This window comes from Ctenocephalides felis, unplaced genomic scaffold (genome assembly GCF_003426905.1).
Source record: "Ctenocephalides felis isolate EL2017-DRISC unplaced genomic scaffold, ASM342690v1 CF-g0.4_SCAFFOLD_01604, whole genome shotgun sequence".
NCBI classification, from domain to species: Eukaryota; Metazoa; Arthropoda; class Insecta; order Siphonaptera; family Pulicidae; genus Ctenocephalides; species Ctenocephalides felis.
In genome coordinates, this window is record NW_020537758.1 from 46,370,684 (window position 1) to 46,395,972 (window position 25,289).

The following is a 25,289-nucleotide window of genomic DNA, read 5'->3' on the forward strand; positions in this document are numbered from 1 at the left end:
ATAAGATTATAACTTTAAAATAAACAAAAAAAAAACGATAAATAGCAGACTTGTTACCTATATATGTAAGTTTATTTAATAAATTGATTAAACTTCAATATTGAAAAATATAACATATGGAGTTTTACTCACATATAATCATTAATTAAAATTTAACTTCAAAATTTACGAAAGTCTTTCAATTTCAAAAATGTTTTTTTTGTAAGTACTACAAAAATAACTACTGAATATTTTCATAAATTTCTTTCTTTATTTGAAAGTACAATCTTTCTGGTTCTATAATTTCTTTCTGTATAATAATGTTATAACTGTATATCTAACGCATGTCTGTTTATGATTATAACTCTCAATTAAACCGAAAAAATAGTTATATGGCGAACTCGTTAAATGTTTTTTTTTGCTTTTATGCTTTGTATAAAATATTGTTCAATTTTCTTCATAATTAACTTACAATTAGTAAAAATTAGCACTTGTGCCAAGCAGCAAGCAGCTAAAAGATCGTTTTCATAATTTTTGCTAATTTTCGTGAAATTGAAAACGAAATTTCGAAATTATTTATGTGCGGAGCTATTTTAACTTCGCCTTTAGATCTTTGCATTTTTGCATTAGTATCATTTAAGAATACTGGTTGTATATAGCATTTTCAGATATTTGATGGGTAGTTGTAACTTTATTGTAATGCAATTGTTAATATTAAATTTAAATCTATATATTAGAAAAATCCGAGGCAAAAGATCTAAATCCGGTACAAATCTTGCTTTAAAAAAAACCCGCATCACAAGGTAGAATTCCGGATAGGCCCCAGCAAAACTGAGACGGTCACCTTAGATTAGATGCACAAGTTACGTTGTTATGAGATCTAATTAAATAAATGTGCTTTTAATTTAATGTATTAAACGAGACTATATTTTGCTGCTTAATCCAACACGTGTTAATCTTATGTAAATCTTCGTAGATTATGCATAGAGTAAGTAATCGGTGTAATAGCATTGAAACGTATTGCAACAAGACTTCATCCACGTGAGAATATTCCTAAAGTAGAGAAAAGCTGTATAAGATATTCCATTTTAATATGTCTGAGATTTTAACAAGATGAGACTAAATTGTTAGATTAAAATTCATATAAACTAATTACATTAAATTGTAGATTGAGTGTTTATGTTGATATTATTTACAAAGGCAAATATAAATAATTCAGAATAATATTTTATCTAAGAGTATTACGACTATTTTTATAGATGAAGCTGAGATTATACATAAAGTATTGTGTTCTTAATAAATTAGCATATTATTAAACTTATTTTGGTCTAGAATTTAAAAAAATCGATTTTGGTTTTTTTATATTTTCAATGTTTAACTAGAATCTACTCAAGTTTACCAAAGTTTAACCTACTCTAGAATAGGTGTACATTTTTTTTACACCGATTTACTTAAAATTTTTACAGGATCTTCTTTGTATAAACTATATTTTTTTCAGTATAAACTATATTATCCCCAAATTCCAATTTTCACTATTTTTAAAAACATCGGGAATTTCAAAAAAAAAACTTGTAAAAAACATTTTCTCTAGACCGACGCTATTTTGTGAAAAAATATTGCTTTAACTTGTCCACAGTTCATATTATATGAACAATCATATATGATTTCAACATTATTTTGGGCATGTGTTATTAGTGAGTTATTTGAAAATTTTAATTGAATATTCTTATTATTCTTCAATTTTAGTTACTTATTTATTACAATTTTATTATTTAGTTATATTATTGTAATTTTTTTTTAAATTACTTCTATTATTCATAATTTTTATTATTATTATTACTATTGTTATTATTGATATTTTTGTTATTATTATTAACTGTTTTGATTTTATCAAAGTTACAAAATGTTTTAATAAAACAATTAACAAAAATTCATATACCTCAAAAATTAAACATCCTTATTAAATTTTAGTCATAAAAGATTACCATCGAAATATCATTTGATTTTGAAAATTTTATTCCGGTTTATTATAGTTTCAATAAGTTATTTAAATTAAATAATTTATTCGGTGTTGAAAAACACAGTTGTGTGTTAAATATTTTTGAGCGTGTTTTGAAATTAAAAGGATTATGATTTATTTAAATTGAATCCTTATTTATAAAACCCCCAGAATTGATTTTTCAATTCAACATATTTCAATGCAAACGGAACAGAATTTTTTCTACAGTGTTGGATTAAAAAATAATTAAATTGAACTGAAATAAATATATCTATATCACAACCGTGCTGAATAAAAAAACACTAGTTGGGTGTATAGCATCGTGCCTTAAGGCAAATTGCTGGAACTTCCCGTACCGTAATGAAATGTTCGAGAAATATTAAATGTTTTCAAATAAATTATTCTAAATAAGTACTGTAACATTATCTAATATTTATAAGAATTATATAAACTGAATTCCAAAGTTGAAAATATTTGTTTAAAGTATATTAGAACTTTAGTCAGAATTACAACTAAAATCTGAATTATTTTCGATATACAAAAAAAAAATTTTTGAAAAAAAATTGAAACAAAAAATTTTGTTTTCCAAAAGCAATTATTTTGTTAAAACAAGCAGAAAGTTCATTTAGCTCTGAATCTCCGAAACCGCTGGACTTGCCTCTGCCAAAAACTAATCACTACTTCCCGTCATTACGAATTGAATGTTTTTTGGATCATTCAAATCCGATGCTCCGATTTCTAAAAAAAATGGATTTCTATTTTCTGCATTCTTTGCTCCATCCGTATCTCCGAAACAGCTAGACCTGCCTTTGCCAAAAACTAATCAGCACATCTCCCTATCAATAGGAATCGAATGTTTTTTGAACCATTCAAATCGGTTGATCCGGGCGGCCGAAAACGTGCACGAAAAATTGTATCCATACATACATACACACACACATATCAATTTTTTCTGAAGTATGCCAATATGTTCAGAAACCTTCAATACATGGAGAAATGTAAAAATTTTCAATTTCGATTTTTGGACGATTACAATAACTTACTTTACGGGAAGTTAATAATAATACTACGACAAGCTAAATATTATCTAGTAGAACCAAAGTTATAAGCGTAATACAGAATAACTAACTTACCATCCTAATATCGGCGGACAAGTTATGGCAAGTGCCAATATCCATACTGCCAATATCATCAGAAGTGCCAAACTTTTAGATCTTCTTCGTCGAGAATAGTTTAGAGGTTGTGTAACGGCTAAATAACGATCTACGGAAATTGCACATAAACTTAGAATCGATGCTGTGCATAAAAGAATATCTAAAGATATCCAAACATCGCAGAGGACCCATCCGAGTTGCCATTTTCCTGAAAAAAAAAAGAAATACTATGAACTTAAGTGACCAAATATCTGGTAACAATATATAAAAGCAATAAAACTTTCGTATAACATAATTTAATAAAACTTCCGTATAATATAATTAATATGAAAAGTTTCATAAACTGTTATATGTATTCTATTTAGATCAGTAGGTCAAATAGGTAAATTTTAGTTTCGGTTGTTATTAATTATTTTTAACTTCCCGTAGGGTAAGTTATAGTAATCGCAAAAAATCGAAAATGAAAATTTTTATATATCTTTACGTTTTAGAGGTTTCTGAACATTATGGCATACCTTAGAAAAAATTGATGTATGCGTGTGTGTGTGCGGATATAAATTTTCGACGACGATTTCGCGAGCACGGATTAACCGATTTCAATAATTCAAAAAACATTCGATCCCTGCTGATAAGGAGACGTGCTGATTAGTTTTTGGCATAATCAGGTCTAGCCGTTACTAAGATATGGGGCAAAAAGTGCCAAATGGTTTTTCAGTTTTTGAGATAACGGAGTATTCTATTTAAATAATTCAAAAATCATTTTGCTTGTATTGACAAAATGAACGAGTGGTAAAATTTTTGTAAAGGCAGCGTCTCCAGAGATTCAATAAAAAAGTGAACTAATAGGGTGTATGGCATCGTGCCTTAAGGTAAATTGCTGGAACTTCCCGTATCGTAACGAAATGTTCGACGAATACTGAATGTTTTCAAATAGATTATTATAAATATTGTAAAATTGTCTAATATTTATAAGAATAATATAAACTAAATTGCAAAGTTGAAATTACTTGTTTAGTATATTAGAACTATAGTCAGAATTGAAAATAAAATCTGAATTATTTTCGATATACAAACAATTTTTTTTGGAAAAAAAATTGAAAAAAAAAGTTGAAACAAAAAAATTTTTTTCCAAAAACAATTATTTTGTTAAGATAAGCAGAAAGTTTTTTGAATCATTTAAATCAGGCGCTTAGTTCTCTCAAAAACAGCCATTTTTTGCACATTTAGCTCCGTATCTTCGAAATGGCTGCCTTTGCCAAAAACTAATAAACACTTCTCCCAATCATTACTAATTGAATATTTTTTAGATCATTCAAATCGGATGCTCCGTTCTCTCAAAAACTCGATTTCTATTTTCTGCATTCTTTGCTCTTTATCTCCGTAACTGCTGAACCTGCTTTGCCCAAAACTAATCAGCACATCTCCCTATCAATAGGAATCGAATGTTTTTTGAACCATTTGAATCAGTTGATCCGTGTGCCCGAAAACGGCGGTCAAAACTAAGCATTGGACATATGTACCTCGTATTATCAGTTATTTTATAAAGATTATAATAATAAATACAAATTTTGTGTACATTTATATGGGTTCCGTAGCAATGTTCCCACGTTAGACGACTACGCGGTGCTTATGCGCTTTGATATTTCAACTGCAAAACAGCCATGGAGTGGGATTGCTTAAAAAAATGTTAAAAATTTTCTAAATAAATCAAAATATAAAGTGAAATCGAAATTTAAAAAAAAGTCAAATTTTCTAAAAAAATTCAAGATTTCTCAAAAATCTAGTTTTATCAAAGTTTTTTTTTAATGATATAGTTGTTGGCATAGGAAGTTCCAGTAATTTGTTTCAAGGTACTATGCTATGCACCACTAGTTAAACATTTTATTTAGTGTGTTCATGTTCATGAAGTGTATAAGGTGGTCAAATCAATTTTTCCAATCTAATCCAATCCAATCACTTAATGTAACGTCGAATCTCATATTGCTCTATGTTTCAAAGTCAATAATAACATCGCTAATATTCGATTTAAAATCAGGTTGTAAGATCAATACATCTCAACATCATCGCCATAATATTTTTTATGTTCCACATTTTATCACAAGCTTACAAGAACAGATCTTTTATGGATAAACAGGATTTTTTATTTACATTTCGACAAATATTTAATTACCACCAGTAAACATACTTTTTTAAAACTTTTTGTTTTACGAACTAAAACGAATGTTTTCTTGATACAATTTCCATAAAAGCAATAGTTAATTATTTAAGAAAAACATCTAAGGAAATACAAGAAAAACAAACAGTATTGAAATATAAGTTCAACTACCGGATATTTTTACAAAACAGACTTTGAAATTAGCAATGAAAACAGGATAATAACTATAAATCAACATATTATGAGTATAGAATTTGCAGACAAAAACATAAATACAATGTAAAATGGTTCATGAAAATTTTATGATATTTTGAGTTTTGCATGCGTACATGCACCCGCCTGGTATTTATAAATAAATACACAGATATATATATATATATATATATATATATTTATATTGTGAAAATAATTTTAGCATGAACTATAACGAAATGAGCTCCTAAAATCACTATTATAATGAGATCAAATATAATAACAGTATTATTAGTAACAGTATTATTTAAAATATATATCTAGTTGTGTGTATAGCATCGTGCCTTAAGGCAAAATGCTGGAACTTCCCGTACCGTAACGAAATGTTCGAGGAATATTGAATGATTTCAAATAGATTATTATAAATAAAAATGTCTAATATTTATGAGAATTATATAAACTGAATTGCAAAGATGAAAAAATATTTGTTTAAAGTATATTAGAACTTTAGTTAGAATTTTTAAAAAATTTGTATCCATACTTACATACACACACAAACATCTATTATTTCTGAGGTTTGCCAAAATGTTCAGAAACCTTCAAAACGTGAAGAAATTTAAAAATTTTCAATTTCGAATTTTGGACAATTACAATAACTTACCCTATGGGAGGAAGATAATAAAGTATAAAATATTTTTGTTTTTAAAATAAAAGTTGTGAAAGTATTGTATTGATTTTATTTATTGTTACTATTAGGACTTCTATGTTGAATTGGTAAATGTGGTCCACGTGTTTCGCCTAAAGAAGATGTTGGGGCAGAATTCTTAGAAGTGACTTGCCAATGTGCTCCAATCTAATCACTAATTTATAGCACGACATGCATTCATAGTCGATTAGTTACAAAGCGATATTCTCCCCTGACATTCTATCAAGTAATTGAAATCCAATGAAAGCCAAAAGACAAATTCCTTCTCGAACCTCATTCCTCAATGACATTGAAAGGAGGAGAAGTACGTTGTCCCATGATAGTATAATAAATAATTTTCAGACAGCTATTCCGGCGTTAATGATATATTAAACTTCATTATTATTGCGTGTTATGGCAAATATTCGCTTCCAATGATTTATATGCGATAGCGCTCCTTATACTCTTCCAGGAGACTTTCAGACAATATACGTAAGTGGCTCCGAATTTGGTTTATCAATATATTGTATACCAGATATAGTCAATCTTTTATATACAATAGTATGTTTTCAATCAATTCTTTACCGAGCTACAAATTTTATTTCAATTGAACTCATATTGTATTTTAAAGGAAGTTCAAATTGTTATTTCTTATACATTGTATAAGCCAATTTGATGTACTTCAAGTATATCTCAAGAGCATCTTCAGTAAAATCTCAAGAACTATATATATATATATATATATATATATATATATATATATATATACATACGAGTATATGTATGTAACCTTTCTGATATCTAATTTTAATTTTGACAAACGTCAAAAAAACTACTCATTTTCTCAAACTCTGATGAATTTTTAAATTAAACTACTAGTCGTAAGGCCGTAATATTTCAGTAAGTTCTACAAGACCATGATATCGCCAAAAATGTTCCATAAAAATCGGCTTAATTTTTTTTTAACAGTTAATTACAAGAAAACGGCTTAGTTGATTTTCCCAATTAATATGATTCGAACAAATTTTGATTTTTTTTAATCGATTCGGTACATACATAAATTACATAGAAACGGTTCGGCAGATCGTTGCACAAAACTGACAAACGATAGTCCTTATTGAGATACATGAAATGGCTTTTAAATTTCTGAAATCGGTACAGGCATTTTTGAGAAAACGTGGATCAAAGGTCTAATTTTGACAAATGCCAAAAAGATACTAATATTTGCAAACTTTGACGAATTTTTAAAGTTAAACGAGTTGTCGTAGGGTCGTAATATTTTAGTATGATCTCTAAGACTATGGTATCTACAGTCAAAAAAAAAATCATAAAAATCGTCGAAAAAAATTTTTTTAACACTTTATTACAAGAAAACGGCCCCTTCTTTACAAGAAAACGGCCCGGCCTATCTTTACCAAAAACTAATCAAGTCGTTTCCCAACCAAAATTTTTCGAACGGTTTTTGAATTTTCAAAATCGATTCAAAATTCCGGGCTAAAACGTGGACGAAATTTTTTTCACTTTTCTGCGATTTACAAAGAAACGGTTCGGCCGATCGAAGCGCAAAACTGATTGGTCCTTAAATATTCATTGTCCATAAGCAAAAGATTGGTTTATTTTAACTAAACTAGATGCAGGTACTTTGTCTACAATCTTATATAATGCTTATTTCCATGATAGATTAACAATTTCATTTGCGAATAGTACTCCGATTTTCCAGATAGGGAAAACTGAAGACAAGGCCATTAAAGTAACATATGGAATTTAGAATGTTAACGGTTACATTTCACGGTCATATTTTACGAGGTCGCAATTTATGCCTGATCTTCTCTCTTGGTATAGGTAAGGTATTATCTTAAACGACTTTGCGATAGGAATACTGATATATGATAAGACCTCGAAGAAGTGGCAATAGAAGTACCTTGGGAATATTGTCCTGAACAAAAATGAACTTTGGTTATCGTAATATTATTACGTAATATATTATCACATACAATTAGTAACATTATTAGATAATTGAACATTTATAAGTGTCAAAATTTACCATTGATTTCGACTCACTTAGGTCCTAAGGTCACTTAGGTCACTTAGTGGTAACCTTTTCTTGATGGCTTAAGTTTCTATTAATATTTCTCTCGAATCAATAGACTCCCTCCAAAGAGTGAATTCTAAATTATTTTTTTTCTATTCTATTACCATCACTATTGAACATTCATTATAACTATATTCTATTGAACATTCATTATAGCTATTTAAGGAAAAAAGTATCTATTTGGTTACTCTATTGAGTATGAATTTGCTAAAAAGATTATTCGACAAAGATATTTTTTCTCGTTTACTTCTATATTTATATTTTGGAAATATTACAATTTATTTCTTAGCATTTTCTAGAGTTAACGTATTAGATATTTAATGTTAAGGCTAACACCAATTTTTAAACTAAAACTTCTTCAAGCGCGACTAGGGTGTAAATCCGTACAAATGCAACGGAAATGCGTTATGTCCGAACTGTACGTCATTCGCTCTCGATGAAATCATTTCAATACGGGTCGATTGTGATTATTCGTCGTGTATGTGAATAGTGATCTGTCGTTGATGCGTATCGGCATCAACGTTGTATGCGTACCGATACCAATAAGGAAATCGGTATAGATAAATGAACATTTTGAAGTTACATCTTAGTACAAATCTTGATTATTGAAAAATGCCTGAGTCAGAAGTATATTTTACCCTGTTCCTTGAAAATAATAAAACAAATTAAACATTTGGGCCGTGTACTAAACGTAAGTTTATTGATCAGAAATTATTTCTATATTGTTCGTAGTTCTATAAATCTTTGAAGTTATTAGAATGGAAAATATTTTTTAGCAAGACAGATATTACAGCTGTTTAAAAAATGAGATTATATCGCCAGCGGAAAAGTAAAAAAAATACAAGCAGTATATTAATTTTAATTACACGAAATTCTTCAAACACAATTATATGATGAGTTTAATTGTAAAAATATATTCCTTTAGACGTTGTTTTACATAATCCACTATGTGAATGAATATTATAGAATTTATTAATCAGCAATTATTCATTTCTCTAATGAAGGTTCTAAATGCTAATCACAATGACCTAACATGTCATATTTGGAGTATGACTTTAATTACATTATTGTTTTTAAATATTATTCATATTTTTAATGCTATTATAAATATATAATTTATAATATATCATTATATAAATGTGTATAATAGTTGACACTAATAAATGTGTGCATCATGAGTGTTACAATATTACTAATAAACATTATTCAAAATTGTTATATGATGTATTTATTTTTACTTAAATGCCATCTAGTACAGTAGCAAATAAGTTTTACTTTAAATTCTTTCTTATAAACAAAAATCGTCACATATAATAGTAAACTTGTATTTAATGATTTGAAGTAACCAAATTACATTTTTCATGAAAAGGGAAATAACTATTAATATCTGCAGCTAGCTAATTAAATACTTCTAACAACATGCCTATATATTTTCTAACCATCTGTACCTTTGTTTTGCAAGAATCATTTTCCTCTGCCTATTATAATCATAAGTGTTTAGTATCTCACTTAAAACAGAATACAAATATTCTCATATAAAATATTTACGATCGATCATATTGATGATATGTAAGTTTGTTGAAAGGTTTACGTTGCGGTTCTTCAAAGTAAACAAATTTTATACTAGTTGTTCATGATGTAATATACACATCGGTGTTGTGCTAATGGTGTTTATGCTATTTATACGGTAATATTACATAGGAAATGTATAAATATTATGCACTTACCTATCAAAATCAAATATTCTAACTCAAATGTTGTAATCAAATGATACTCAACATGTAGGGAAGGATAATATATCATTTGACCTGGAGCATTACTAATGGAAAATGAACTTATTTGGGAAATTATTAATGCATCACAATTTTATTATGTTTTGCAAGTTTGCAACAATAATTTATTGTAATTATTATATTATGCATAATATAATTTTAGAATAAAGTTATTGTTTCAAAATAAAATTCAAAATGTTGAAGATCTTTTACCTAAAACTAACTAACTATCAGATATTAATCATACTCAACTTACAATAAGTTCAAATATTACCTTTTCATTATTGTTAGATTAATTGTAATTAAATTAAATAAAAAAATAAAAAAATGTCAAATATGAAAGAAATTTATCGTTTATTTTAATATCATGAGATCCGGAGCATTACTAATGGAAAATGAACTTATTTAAGAAATTACTATTGTATCACAATTTAATTATGTTTTTCAATAATAATTTATTGGAATTATTATATTATCCATAATATAATTTTAGAAAAAAGTTATTGTTTTACAATAAAATTAAAAATGTTGTGTTCTGACTTTTGCCTAAAACAAACTATCAGATATCAATTATACTCAACTTACAGTTAGTTCAAATATTATATTTCATCATTGTTAGATTAATTGCAATTGAATTAAATTAAAAACATTGAAAAAATATGCAAAATATTTATCGTTTATTTTAATAAACTACACAACTTAAATTTCTCTCCGAACAATGATACTATTTTTAATGTTTTAAGCAAATTCTAGAGTTTAAATATATTTATTCATATGGCAGATAAGTTCAAAATAAAACAACTATTATACGAGTTAATGGTATAAATTGTTCGAAAAAAATTACTTCAAAAATAAAAAAGATTGAAGTAGTGATGCGTGGTATCCAGCTTTAAGGCTAATTACTGGAACTTTACGTACTTTAATGAAATATTCGAGAACTATTAAATGTTTTGATATAGATTATTATAAATACTGTAACTTTTATTATTTAAGTTTTATAGACAAAATAAAAGAGTTTATAACTAAATTGCAAAGTTAAAATTATTTATTTGAAATATATAAGTGTGTTTTAGAATCCTATCTGAAATTAAAAACAGAATCCGAATCATTTTCGGTATTCAAAAAACGATTTAAAAAAAGTTGAACTTATTACAATTCTGTATTTTCTCCAAAAACTCATCGTGTCTTCACAAAGAAAACATGTTTTTTGAATCATTCAAATCGGATTCTTAGTTCTTTTCAACAACTAAAATTTTTTTGCACATTTAGCTCCTTATTTCCAAAACGGCTGGACTTCCAACAACTCCCCATCATTACTAATTGAATGTTTTTAAATCATTCAAATTGAATGCTCTGTTCTCTCAAAAATCTAATTTCCATATTCTGAGTTTTGCTAAAAATATAATTTCCATATTCTGATCTTAGCCAAAAACTAATTAGCACGTTTCGTTATCAATAGGAATCAAATGCTTTTTAAATATGAAAAACGTTGGCTAAAAATTGTATCGTTGCATACGCACAAACACACACATACATACACTCATTTTTTGTGAGGTATGCCAAATGTTCAAATACATCTAAAACGTGAAGAAAAACAAAAGTTTTCATTTGCAATTTTTAGACTATCACAATGAGTTTCCCTACGGGAAGGTAATTAAGGCATAATAATAATAAAAAATAATTTTAATATTGCACAAAATCTACCAAATATTCTTAATAAAATTATGTGTTAATTAGAAATTATATTCAATTTACTGAAGCTTATACTTTAGTAGGTCTTCTTCATTAATAGTCCTAAAATTCACTTCATTTAATACCGTTTGAATATAATTGAATCACTCGTTTTATGTACATCATAAACCACAACATGTCACAAAAATTTCAGACATAATTTCCTAAGCAGTTTAAGCTATCATCGCAAAAAAGAGTTTGAAAACTCCAAACTCCAAAAAAAAACGTGGACCATTATCGACATAAACACCTTTAAATTTCGTGCTCCGCCTAAATATAATGTACTGGGAAAGTTTTGGTCGTAAATTACGTGGCATTTCAGGTAGACAGAAGGAACAAAGACTAAAAGAGCACGTATGTATTCATATACGTGGCATAGGGCCTTTGTATTTCGGGGAAATTTGTACACACCTTGTTTCATGTAAAGAACGGCGTGTTTGAATGGTTATGTCTTGACGTTTTAGTTTTGGAAAGTTTTCTCTGCAGTGTGAATTTAAAGTCAGTTCCTTCTAGAGACCGGGTATCTTTTTATTAAATGAATAAATTTTATACTATCTTTGTAAAAGCAAAAGCATCAGTCCGATGCAAACCCAACTTGCTTGAAATTCTGTACCTACTGGTGAACCAAAAAAGTGAACTCCGGCATAGTCAAAAGTACAAAACCACACTGATTTATTTTTTAGAAAATATAATTTTTTATCTGTTAAAATCAAAGTACGCAAGATAAAAAAAACAAACTAACTGTACTTGAATTTGTGATTATATGTTTGGAATATCTGCAGCCATCGCCTTATTTTATACACCTTCCTTGTATTCTTGAAAACTTAATTCTTTATATTCTTATGACAATTTGGAAATCATCCATATATTTAATATTGAATTATTTAAGTGATTACTTGCACTTGCACACCTACTCAAAAAGTTATTTTAATTAAGGAAATATTATAAGGTATTATCAATATTTATTAACAAAGGTTTTGATTATACGATTGTTCCACATGCTGAAGATTAGCTTGATTTCAAATCCATATATAAATATATACAATTATTCAATAAAATTTGATATGTGCAAAAGCTTATATATAACAGTGATTAAATTTTAATCTAATCATACTGAAAATAAAGATAAGCTTGAATTCTCATTTGAGTCAATAAGGATTAGAATTATAATTAATATTGCAACGAGAATAATTTTCTTGAAAGATAAGCAAAACTATCAGAATTATAAAGATAACAAAATTACAATTTTTATGAATATTTATATAAATATAAAAAATACAAGCATTCAAATACATTTAAGTTGGATGTTGAATGATATTATATCTTGATTTTAAATATTAACTGAGATTGAGTTAGTCTACTATATTTGATAGTTAGAAGCACTAAAGACTGCTTCATTTTGAACCAATTTCTCGTATATTCGTATTAAACTAACGGTTTTGTATTTATTACGAGATTGTAAAACCAATATTATTTTAGCATGCTTGATTTGATTTTCAGGCTTCAATTCCAATTTTGAATTAAATTCTATAATTATAAGTTGTGGTAGCGTGTTTTAATATTGTATAGGTTTGGATAAATGTACCATGTACGTCAATAATATTAGAGCAGAACAATGAGCAAATAAATTATCCTATTCACGAGTAAATTTGGTAGCAAGGAAAATACAGATCGATCGAATATTACAGATTAATAAATCAATATACTAGTTAATATATTAAATTTATAAGTGTAAAGAATTATAAGGATACTTACCAACCCAAAAAAGAGCCACTGCAGGGGGCATTACAAATATGCCCACAAGCCAATCTGCTACAGCCAAACTCATCACGAAACAATTGGTGACAGTCCTTAAACGTCTCGTTGTCAGAACTGAAAAAAAATTTTTTTTGTTTATAAACAAATAATATTAAATTTAACTCTATTTAATAAAAAATGCTTATATTATAAATGCGCTCTATGCATTTACTCTTGATTAATTAGTACATTGATATCGCTATATGCAACTATTACTTTGTCAATTCCTTAATTTTTCAATGAAATCTATTTGTTATTTTATATGGAATGAAAATTATAGATGGTGAAAAGGTAAATTTGTTGTAACATATCGTGTTGTTATTATTAAATATGTTAAATAAAATAGTTTTTTGAAACCGATTATTATTTTATCTAGGATGATCTTTCCATATAAATGCGTGAAATGTCTTGAAAATAATTCAAAATGTACATGATGGGGCGAGTTAAAAAATATTTGCATACGGATCCCATATGCTGCATATTGTAACTTGAATATCATCGGGTCCATAAATTTTCAAACACATATCAGCATATGCTAAATTCCTTAGAAGTATGTATACTATTCAATATTTTATGAAAACATTTTCAATTTATTATCTTATGTATCAATTTAAATTATATATATATATATATATATATATATATATATATATATATACATATGCATATTAGAGTGGTCCTCAATATGGGCATTTCCCAAGGGCTCAAATGGTTCCAAATTGATAAAAAATTATTAAAATAATTCTCTGAAAGTTGTAGCTCTTAATATTAACTTTTAGATAGTGCGCAATCGAAAATGTTCATATTAAGGACCACCCTAAAGCATATATATATATATATATATATATATATATATATATATATATATATGAAGTATTTTGTCGTCAAATTAAGAAAATATTAAAATAGGATTCTTTTTTATGCTTGTCATCATTCAAAAACCTGAAAAACATATTACATAAATTACAATAGGTGATATTAAAAAGCAAACCAGGAAAACCGCAATATATATATATATATATATATATATATATATTTATAGAGTGGGTTGTTAGGCCTGAAGGTAAGTTTCTGAGCTGAGATAAACTCCTACTCGACTTTAGGACAGTTAAAATGGAAAATTTTCCACATGGTATATGCATATATATATATATATATATATATATATATATTATATCAGTGTGTTTAAGTCTTGTGTAGTCGTAACATCTACAAATATCCTCCAAAAAAATCGAGTGTTTTTAACAAAAAAATATTCGTGATATGGATATATAAATTATTACAGAATAAACCTGATGATGGAACGTACCTAGTTCCGAAACGTCGTTATTAAACATCTTCAAAAAACAAATTGTTTTTTATTATTGGATTTACTGTTCGGAAAAGAAACAATCAATATATTGAAAAAATCCAGGACTTATCTATTGAGCATATATATATATATATATATATATATATATATATATTATATATATATATCAAGAATTCATTATAAATTTAGGCAGCATTACTGATTCAAAAATGTATCAATGTATCAAACTCATTTTTGCAATATTTAATTAATTTTCAGTATTTCTTAATCAAAACAACTCATATTAATATAACTTTTTGCCTTTACCATGACTTTCACAATTGAATCCAAACACCAAACAATAAAGAAAAAATCTCACATTTCCCAACATCCGCAAAAAAATGTTTTCCATGACAAGGTAAAATTTCCTAAATTGATACATCAGTTCGCTTAGAAAGTATGATTCATGAAAAATGATACTTTAGAGAAAATTGTGCCATACATTTTAGGACATTATATTAAATGCGAATTTATGAATAAAACGCGCAACGCTTAACGTATACACGTTGTTATTTGAATATTTCTTGAGGGAAAATAACATCAATTACTTTGGACGGATGTATATCTATGCTTGAGAACTTTCTTCATTTGTCATATGCTACTGATAGTACGAAAGCTGGGCAATATTTTATTATAAGAAGATGAATATAAATTTCAATTACAAATTAATTAAAAATCTTAATTTAAGCAGAGACCAGAAAAACATTTTTTTAAATGCTATCCTAATTAAAAATCATGTGAAGTAATTTTATAAATAGTGCATTCTACTTATAATACTTCATGAATCTACAATAATTATTGTGTCATTAAATAAATACACGCAAAACTATGTAAGAACATCTTATAAATGGTTCAAACAAGAAGTCTCAAGAAGAAATGGCCAAAGGACCTGCAATATTAAATTATATACAGACAGCTATAGAATAATTCTAGCAGAGGATCTCTTCAATGGAGGAGACCTCTAAACGCCAAATATAATTTATCACATAGGCTAATAGAAACTTTGTCTTCTGATTGTCTATTAAATAATAAATAAATAAAAAAAAAAACATCTTATGATGCATAGTTTTATATAAATGTTTTTATTTTTATAATATATTAATTTTCTTTTTATTATTCTCTATTTTATTTACAAATGTCAAGTTAAAGACGTTTAGTAAATTTGGGGAATTTAAAATTGTCAGCCGTAATATATAATTGGCATTGTATACTATATTGACATGTTAGAAAAACAACCATAAAGCAGACTCATAGAATTGTTTATTATATAAATAAATCACTAGAAGAAAAAAAGTACTGTTCAGCAGCATTCTTGGATATACAGCAAGCATTTGATAAGGCCTGGCATACATAAATTAAAAATTAATTTGACGTACCTCTCTTTGTTTAATAATAAAATTATACATGTCGATTAGGAGTTTTGATGTAAATATTTTAGACACTAAACCATTAAATAAGACAGTTTCTTCAGGTATTCCACAAGGAAACGTCTTGGGTCCACATCTATTCCAATAACAACTGACACTTTGATCGCAACGTTTGCTGATGATACGTGCATTCTACCCAGCCACGTAGATTCCAGTTCTGCATCTAAGTTAAACATTTTATCTCCAGAACTATTTAAATTTATTAGAGAAATGGAACAAAACCTGCAAATATGAAATGAATGGTTTGAAGTCAGTACATGTGACATTTACGCTTAGAGGAGAAACCTGCCCACCAGTGAGAATAGAAAACACTCAAGGACCTCAAGAAGACCATGTGAAATATCTCGGCATATACTACGATAGAAAACTTAATTGGCGAATTCACATAAAAAAGAGGCAACAGCTTGAGATAAAAACCAAAAAGCTTTACTGGTTATTAAAGACTAAATCCAAATTAAGCTCATACAATAAGGTACTTTTATATAAAACTTTATTCAAACCAATTGGGTACTATGGAATACAATTGTGGGGTAGTGTTCATAAGAATAATATAGAAGTAATACAGAAATTTAAGAACAAGTTTTTGAAAATTGTCTTAGGAGCACCAAAATATATCCCGAACTGACTATTCATGTCGACACGAACACACCTACCATAAAAGCTGTAATAACAAAAACAGCACATAAATATAGAAACAAGGTCATCAGACACCCAAATTCACTAGCAAACTCCTTACGACGTATGTTAAAAAGAAAAGCTTCACTTGATCTAATTCATCAATTTTTCTGATAGAGATTGAAATAATTTTGTTATTATTTATAAGAAATTATTTTTAAGTAAATTGTTAGGATTATATCATTATCATTAAAAAAATGTTAATATTAAAACGAATAGAAAAACAACTATTATTATTGTTATAAACAGGCCTTATCAAATGCTTGTTGTATATCCAAGAATGTTGCTGAACAGTACTTTTTCTCTTCTAGTGACTTGTTTATATAATGGACAATTCTATGAGTCTGCTTTATGGTCGAATTTTATTGCATTATCAAAATTTTATTATGTTATCGTTTAATTAAAATTTCGTTATAAAACCAAAATTGTTTGCAATTATTTTGCATCTTGTTAATTTCGAAGCGTTTGTTCAATTCGGTTTATACAATAAATTTATATTTATATATGTTAATTAATGACTAATCAGAGATTAATATCAATCTCTTTCTTAAGATTTTTCACAAATATCGATATGTGATAAAACCCATATAAGATTACATAGTTTAATCATATTCTGTGAAATTTTCATTAAAGAAATGTACGTATAAGAATCAAAAGAATTTCGAACAAATGAAATAAAGTAATTTACTTCAAACTTTACTATGAATGAACGAATAAGTTTTTCCATGAGTTATTTGATTCCATAAAAACATCCAAGTCTCAAAATACAACTATAATTCGAAAGTTTCTTACAATGAGCATTATTTGAAAGAGATCTCCAAACAGCCCTTCAACAATTTTAATGGAGTTCTGAACGTTTTGAACTTTGTATGTACACTTAATCATTTCTGGAGCAGCTGTAAACCTCTGCTTCTCGAGTTAAGCAGTTTAATATTAAATAATTGAATTAAAGGCAATTTAGTTTGTCATTTGCAGTCGCTGGTCTACGGCGTTTTGCTCTCGCTATTTACGCGTTTATCTCAATTAAAACTTTGCGCGAATTTGGACAATGTTGGGCATGTGGATAGATTCACACGGGTTTGAACCATTTTTAGATCAATATGATAGATGGTGACAAATTAAAATCATTTATTTATAAGAACTTATTTGCATTATTATATTTTTGCTTAGTTTGGAAGCGTCTATTGCAAGACAGGCTGATAAAAAGATAAATGTAGACCAAGAAAATAACTAATAAAGAAGTACTGCAAACAGTTGGAGAAAAAAATCACATTTATTAAAAACAGTTATGAAATTAAAATAAAAACTATATAAACTAACATTTGCAAATAAGACTATATAAAACTAGTGAAGATGTGATGAATTTGTGGTGGAGTACTAAAAAGCCAAGGTACAAAAAAACAAGCATAAGAGGTATATATTGTATAAGAATGATTTAAAACGTTCATCTATAATATTTTTTTTACTCAAGATATGTTTTCATCTGTACAACATCAATACCTGAAGCAATACATACAGAAACAAAGAAATAATTGGGCAAATACATCGAAAAGATCCATATAAAACTTATGTTTTAATATGTTATCTTACCTAAATAAGATCACATCCTTTATTTTATTAACTTCCCGTAGGGTAAGTTATTGTAATGGGCCGAAAATCGGAATTGAAATTTTTACATTTCTCGACGTTTTGAAGGTTTCTGAACGTTTTGGCATACCTCAGAAAAAATGGATTGTGTGTGTGTGTGTGTGTGTGTGTGTGTGTGTGTGTGTGTGTGTGTATGTATGTATGGATACAAATTTTCGTCCACGTTTTCGGGCGTACGGATCAACCGATTGAATGGTTCAAAAAACATTCGATTCCTATTGATAGGGAAAAGAGCTGATTAGTTTTTGGCAAAGGCAGGTCCAGGCGTTTCGGAGATACGGAGCAAAGAGTGCAGAAAATAGAAATCGAATTTTTGAGAGAACGGAGTATCCGATTGGAATGATCTAAAAAACATTTAATTAGTAATGATTGGGAGAAGTGTTTATTAGTTTTTGGCAAGGTAGGCCCAGCCATTTTGAAGATACGGAGCTAAATATGTAAAAAATGGCAATTTTTGAGAGAACTAAGCGTCCGATTTAATTGATTCAAAGAACTTTCTGCTTGTCTTAACAAAATAATTGATTTTTGAAAAAAAATTTTGTTCCATTTTTTTTTTTTTTTTTTTTTTTTTTTTTTTTTTTTTTTTTTTTTAGTTTTTTAGTTTTTTGTATATCGAAATATTTAAGATTTTATTTTTAATTCTGACTATAGTTCTAATATACTTTACAAATAATTTCAACCCTGCAATTCAGTTTATATCATTCTTATAAATATTAGACAATGTTACAATATTTATAATAATCTATTTGAAAACATTCAATATTCCTCGAACATTTTGGCATACTCCAGAAAAATGGATGTGTGTGTGTGTGTGTGTGGTGTGTGTGTTGTATGTATGGATACAAATTTTCGTCCACGTTTTCGGGCGCACGGATCAACCGATTTGAATGGTTCAAAAACATTCGATTTCTATCGATAGGGAAAGAGCTGATTAGTTTTTGGCAAAGACAGGTCCAGCCGTCTCGGAGATACAGAGCAAAGAGTGCACAATAGAAATCGAGTTTTAGCGAGATCGGAGCATCCGATTTGAATGATCTAAAAACATTCAATTCGTAATCACGGGGAGAAGGGGTTGTTAGTTTTGGCAAGGCAGGTCCAGCGGTTTCGGAGATACAGAGCAAAATGTGAAAAAAATAGCAGTTTTTGAGACAACTAAGCGTCCGATTTGAATAATTCAAAGATCTATCTCCTTGTGTTGATAATACGAATGTTTTAGGAAAAAAAATTTTTTCAAAAAAAAATTATTTTTGACAAAAAATTTTTTTAAATTTCAATCAATCTTGGTCAATTTGCTGGGCGCGCCACATAACAATATAATTTAGAAATAATTTTAAAAAATTAAGTATAGTATTTTGCTTCGTAATTCAAAAATTAATGAATTAGTTAAAAGCGCATATATACATATATACCCATATATACATATATTTAACATTTAATATTCGTTCCACTCATGTGACAAAATTCTATATATAATAAATTCTATATATATATATATATATATATATATATATATATATATAATATATGTAATATGCATATGTATGTGTACATATATATGTATGTGTACATATATATGTATGTATGAAAGTATGTATTTCATTTATTATTCTATTTTCTTTCTTTAATTTCAAAAGTGCTGTTGTTTTGTTATTTTTTTTCTAATTTGTTATCTTCTATTATAGCTTCTATACAAAATTATAATTCTTATACCAACGTTATAGATTTTTTTCAATTTTTTTACTTTATAGATCAACTGATGATGACATCAAAGTATTCAAGCGAAACGTTTGAATTAAAGATTCATTCAAATCACACATATATATAAAAAAATTATATAAATTATCTGAAATTTAATCTGAACCTTTAAGGGGGTTGTTCTTTTTTTGTTACAAAAAATGCAAGGTAATTGTTTTTGTTTTTTCTCGAAATTTTTTTATCATAGAGACATGCATCGCCCGAAACAAAAAAAAGAAATTACGTTGAAGAAGAAGTTTGTTTCCAGTCCCCCTACCAAAATGAAAGAAAAAAAGCAAGAAGGAAAAAAATGGCAGCTATTTGAAAAAAAAAGTGTCAAAAAAGGTCTTTTTTGGGACGAGAAGCTTCGCAAAATTTTTTTGCGTGATGTTATCAAGTTGTTTGAGGTAGGGGGACTAGGTATTGCAGTGGTGAACAAATTAAAAAAAAATGCAAGACGAGCCGACTTGTAGTTTTTGTTTAATTTGTGGCACCGCATTGAAAAAGTCAATTTGAGAAAAACGTATTTAAAGTTCTTAATATAATGTACTGAATACACCATTTAATTCAATGCACTAAATACACCATGGTGTTCAAAGATGCTGACACATTAAAAAATTATGTGCATGAGGTATTATAATAAAAGAGGAATCTGGCATACAATAGCTCGCGGAGCGATAAAAAAACGCTTTCAGAGGATCATACATATAGAGATATATATATCTATAACTTCGTCAAAAAAATAGATATTGAGATGACTTTTTTTTTTTTAAATAAGGTTTTTATCTTTCATAATATCAAAAAATCTCAGAACCGAAACAATGAAAAATAAAAAAAGAACAACCCCCTTAAGGCAAAAGCGCAAAATTAAAACAAATTAAATCCAAACAATGATGTAAAAAAAAATAAATAGAAAAAAAATTAAAAAAAAAATAAATAAATAGGCTGCATTCACTTCATGTAGGTTAACCACCTCTATCCGAATCAGCGTGCGCATGCGCTCAAATGAATATATTTTGTTTTTATTGTTAAATCTCAGTTGGTTATGCTAACATATTGAAATAGTTGATTCTTTTGTTTTATTAAATTAATAAAATGAAGTCAAAGCGTAAATCTGCTAAAACTAAAAATAGCCGTAAAAAACAAATATATGCTGCAAATGCAGTTAAAAAGAAAGATATAGTTTCTAGGAAGGAGCAGCAAAGGATATGCAAAGAAAAATTGCGATCGGATTCAGTATACCGAAAATCCGAAGGCGAACTAAATAAAAATAGGATAGCGGCATTTGCGCAAGGACGAAAGCTTTAAGGAAGGGAAAAGGTAAGTAATAGACTACGTTTTAGCGACAATTAGACATAGTGATAATAATTTCACTCAGCTTGAAAATGAGAGCATAGGAGACGTATAGCTATCAAGAGAAAAAATGATGAGATATTTAAAATTAATGAAAAAATAAAAATAAATTACGCATGCGTGAAATATAGGAAAAACGAAAGTATAAGATTGGCTGAATATATGGCAAGAAAGCGCGAAGATAATGTTCATCGAGAGCGAAGGAGAAATGATTTGTTGCGTATGAATTTTTAAGACAGGGTCAATATAAACTATCTGAAATTAATAAAAATATCGAACGGAATATAATTCTCCGTCAAAATTATGCATATAAGCAGTTAGAGAATAATAAAAATACGCTGCGTAATAGAATTCTTCGACAAAATTATGAGTATAGGACGAGCGAAAATTATAAAAATATCAGGCGAAATATTGACTTAAGACTTAAAATACCATATCGCACTAAGGAAATGACAATAACATCGAGCGTAATATGCATTTACGACGTAATTTTTTGTATGAACTCGTGAAAACAACAAAAATATAGAACGCAACGACAGGTTAAGACAGGCTCGAAATTTTTCGATAAACGAAAACCAAAATAACACTTTTCGTAATAAGCTATTGCGCAAAAATAGAGAATTTAGATTAAATGAAGCGCGTTCTAATATTTCACGCATGAGAATGACTCGTAACATCGGGCATTACAGTACAAGTACAAGAAAAGAAAATTAAAAATATAGATCGAATGAGAAGGTCACGGCGCGATAAAGTCGCTTATAGAATGGAATTAAAGAAGAATTCCGAACATAAATTGAAAAAACAGAGAACTAGATGTCATAAAATATCGTGAAAACATATATAATCAATTAAAAACATTTGACAAATTTGATCCATTTGCAGAGCTGCAGCAAAAGTTTATTGATTAAGAGCCGAAACTACTTCATATATTTGTTGTTGCTGTGAGGGACTGTTCTTTAAGCATTCGGTTTCAAAATTCAATGAAACTTCTCTTTATATAAAATTATTCCATAACATAAAAAAAATGCACGCGCTATTAAATGCGGAAGAGTTAATATCGCGCATATATAACTTTCCAAGCGAATATATTTTGTACTACATGTAAAAATATGCTAATCGTGGTGAGGTTTATAAATTTGCAACAGCAAACAATTTGCAATTTACAAAAATACCCGAATGCTTAAAACGGTTGACAGATTTAGAGGAACGAATGGTAGCGCAATATTAAATTTTATGCAGATACGTGCTTTAAAGCCTATGCTTTAAATCCACAATTAGGATTGAAAGGGAGCGTGGTTAATATTTCAATCCAAATCAACGATCTCTTAAATGTTCTTCCAAGAAAATTCAATCAAATGAAAACTATCAAATCAAATAAAACGAAATTCAGTCATAAGAGCGATTATATGTTTGAAACAGTAAGAGCGATATATGTTGAAACAGTAAGACCGGGATTAATTTGCGAGGCGTTGAAGTATTTAGTTACAACACCCCTATATTTAAAATATAATGTGCAGGTAGATCAAAAATATTTAGATATGTTTGATAGCGGCGTTGAAAACGTGATTTTATTGTGGATGATAAAGATCTTTTAGAAGATGAATTATCTGAATCGACCAATGATGGAGATGATAATTTACCCACCTCAACAACAATTGATTTCAATCAAATTAACAATGACGAAGTCTGCTAATTGATAATAATACTAATGTGGCACATGACATTCTTCAAAGATAAGTATAATTGCTCCAGGACAGAGCAAATACCCGTTGCCTTGGCACAAAATGGATGATTTGGATGAATTATGTTTTCCCCCAATTATTTGGTGGTCATTCATTTTCATCTCAAAAATATCTTATAAAGATCGCGCACGTTCAGAAGTTAGACGGTTTGACCGCCGATCATGTATTCCGACCCGTATCTTATTTATGGCAAAAAAAGTCTAGAGATTGCCTGCATTCTAATATCAATATATGTTTAAGGCGGTCAAAAAAAATTTGGCTAAAGAAAATTGTTGCTTCAGATGCTATAGATTGCAATTTTGTAAACGATTTAGTAAAGTTTGATGATGGTTATAGTTTTTAAAAAACATTAGATCTCGCCAGCATTTTGGGAAGATAAGAAAAAAAAAAATTATTAGCTATGATTCGTCAGTTGGGCCGGCCACTTTCTTTTTAACTTTATCTGCTGCGGAGTCACAATGGCCAGAATTATGAAAACGTTGATGAAATACAGCGAATACAATAAAAATATATCTCTACGTGAAGCGTACGCATGGATCACAATACGAAAACCACACTGATTAGAAACGATCCAGTTACTTGCTCGAGATATTTTGACTACAAAGTCAACAATTTATGTGGATGTTGCGACAAGCAAACAGTATTTTTGGCGAGTATGAGGTTATAGACAGCTACGAACGAGTCGAGTTCAGCAGCGCGGCAGCCCGCACGAGCATATATTATATATGGTTAAATAATGCCACCGAAATATGATTCAAATTGCAATGAAAGCAATAATAATACATTCAGATTATGATGATAGATTCATTACGTGTAAAAATGATTCAGAAAATCCATATGTCAAATTGCAAATACATAAACATGGAAGGACATGTTATAAAGGACAACGAAACAAGGAATGTCGTTTCCACATTCCATATCCCGTTATGAAAAAGACAATGATATTAGAGCCGCTAAGTAAAGATGAACAAGCCCCAAAACAATATAAAACCATACGCGATCTAATGAATAAATGTATAGAGAGAATAAATACGAGTTACGAAGATATTCTAAAGGAATTAGGAATGAACGAACTGAATATATATTGTCAATTCGGAGTTCATTAAAACAGAAGCGCGTATTTTTGAAAAAGATCTAGCTGGAAGTAGCTATTAACGCTTATAATTCTAATATACTAAAATTGTTCGAGTCCAATATGGATCTTCAGATTATATTAGATGAATATGCGGTAATAAGCTATGTTACTAATATATTAGTAAGATAGAGGAGGACTATCCAAGCTTTTACGAGAAGCAGCCGTGGATTGTGACAACAATAATAAAAGTATTAAGGAAAAATTTTGCTGTAACTAACGTATTTTTAATAGTAGTTAATGTCAGCACAAGAGCCGCATACCACGTTCTTTCGTTGTCTTTGTCAAAACAGAGTAGAAAGACAATTTTATAATACTCGGCCAACGACTTGAACGAGTGTCAATGTTGAAGTCGATCGACACTTTAAAACAATTATTAAACAAGGATTCAACTGGAAATATATGTAGAAGATTTATTCAGTAAATATACAGTAAACGCGTTGAAAGTTTAGAATACGTATGTCTAGCTGAATACGCAGCTAATTATGAAAATAGAAAAAAAAAACCATTAATATTGAAGACGACATTGACATCAATGATGAGGAAAATAGAAATAATAAGCCGCCAAAAGTCTGCTATAATAAGATATACAAGATATTAATTATATCAAGATCCAGCCAATTATTATAGAGAAAAAATATTGTTATTCATGCCTTGGCGAAATGAGCTGCA

The 25,289-nt window shown here is 28.3% G+C and overlaps 1 protein-coding gene across 1 annotated transcript in view; it reads right to left on the reverse strand.

Annotated features, from left to right (window-relative positions):
• Positions 1-3,107: 3,107 nt before the first annotated feature.
• LOC113373848 (probable G-protein coupled receptor No18) overlaps positions 3,108-25,289 on the reverse strand; it is a gene marked incomplete at its 5' end in the record, with an annotated part of 28,285 nt that continues 6,103 nt past the window's right edge. The window contains 2 exons of the mRNA XM_026614121.1: positions 3,108-3,340; positions 13,515-13,631. Of these exons, the coding sequence (XP_026469906.1) occupies positions 3,108-3,340; positions 13,515-13,631 (350 nt within the window). The remainder of the gene's footprint in view (positions 3,341-13,514; positions 13,632-25,289) is intronic.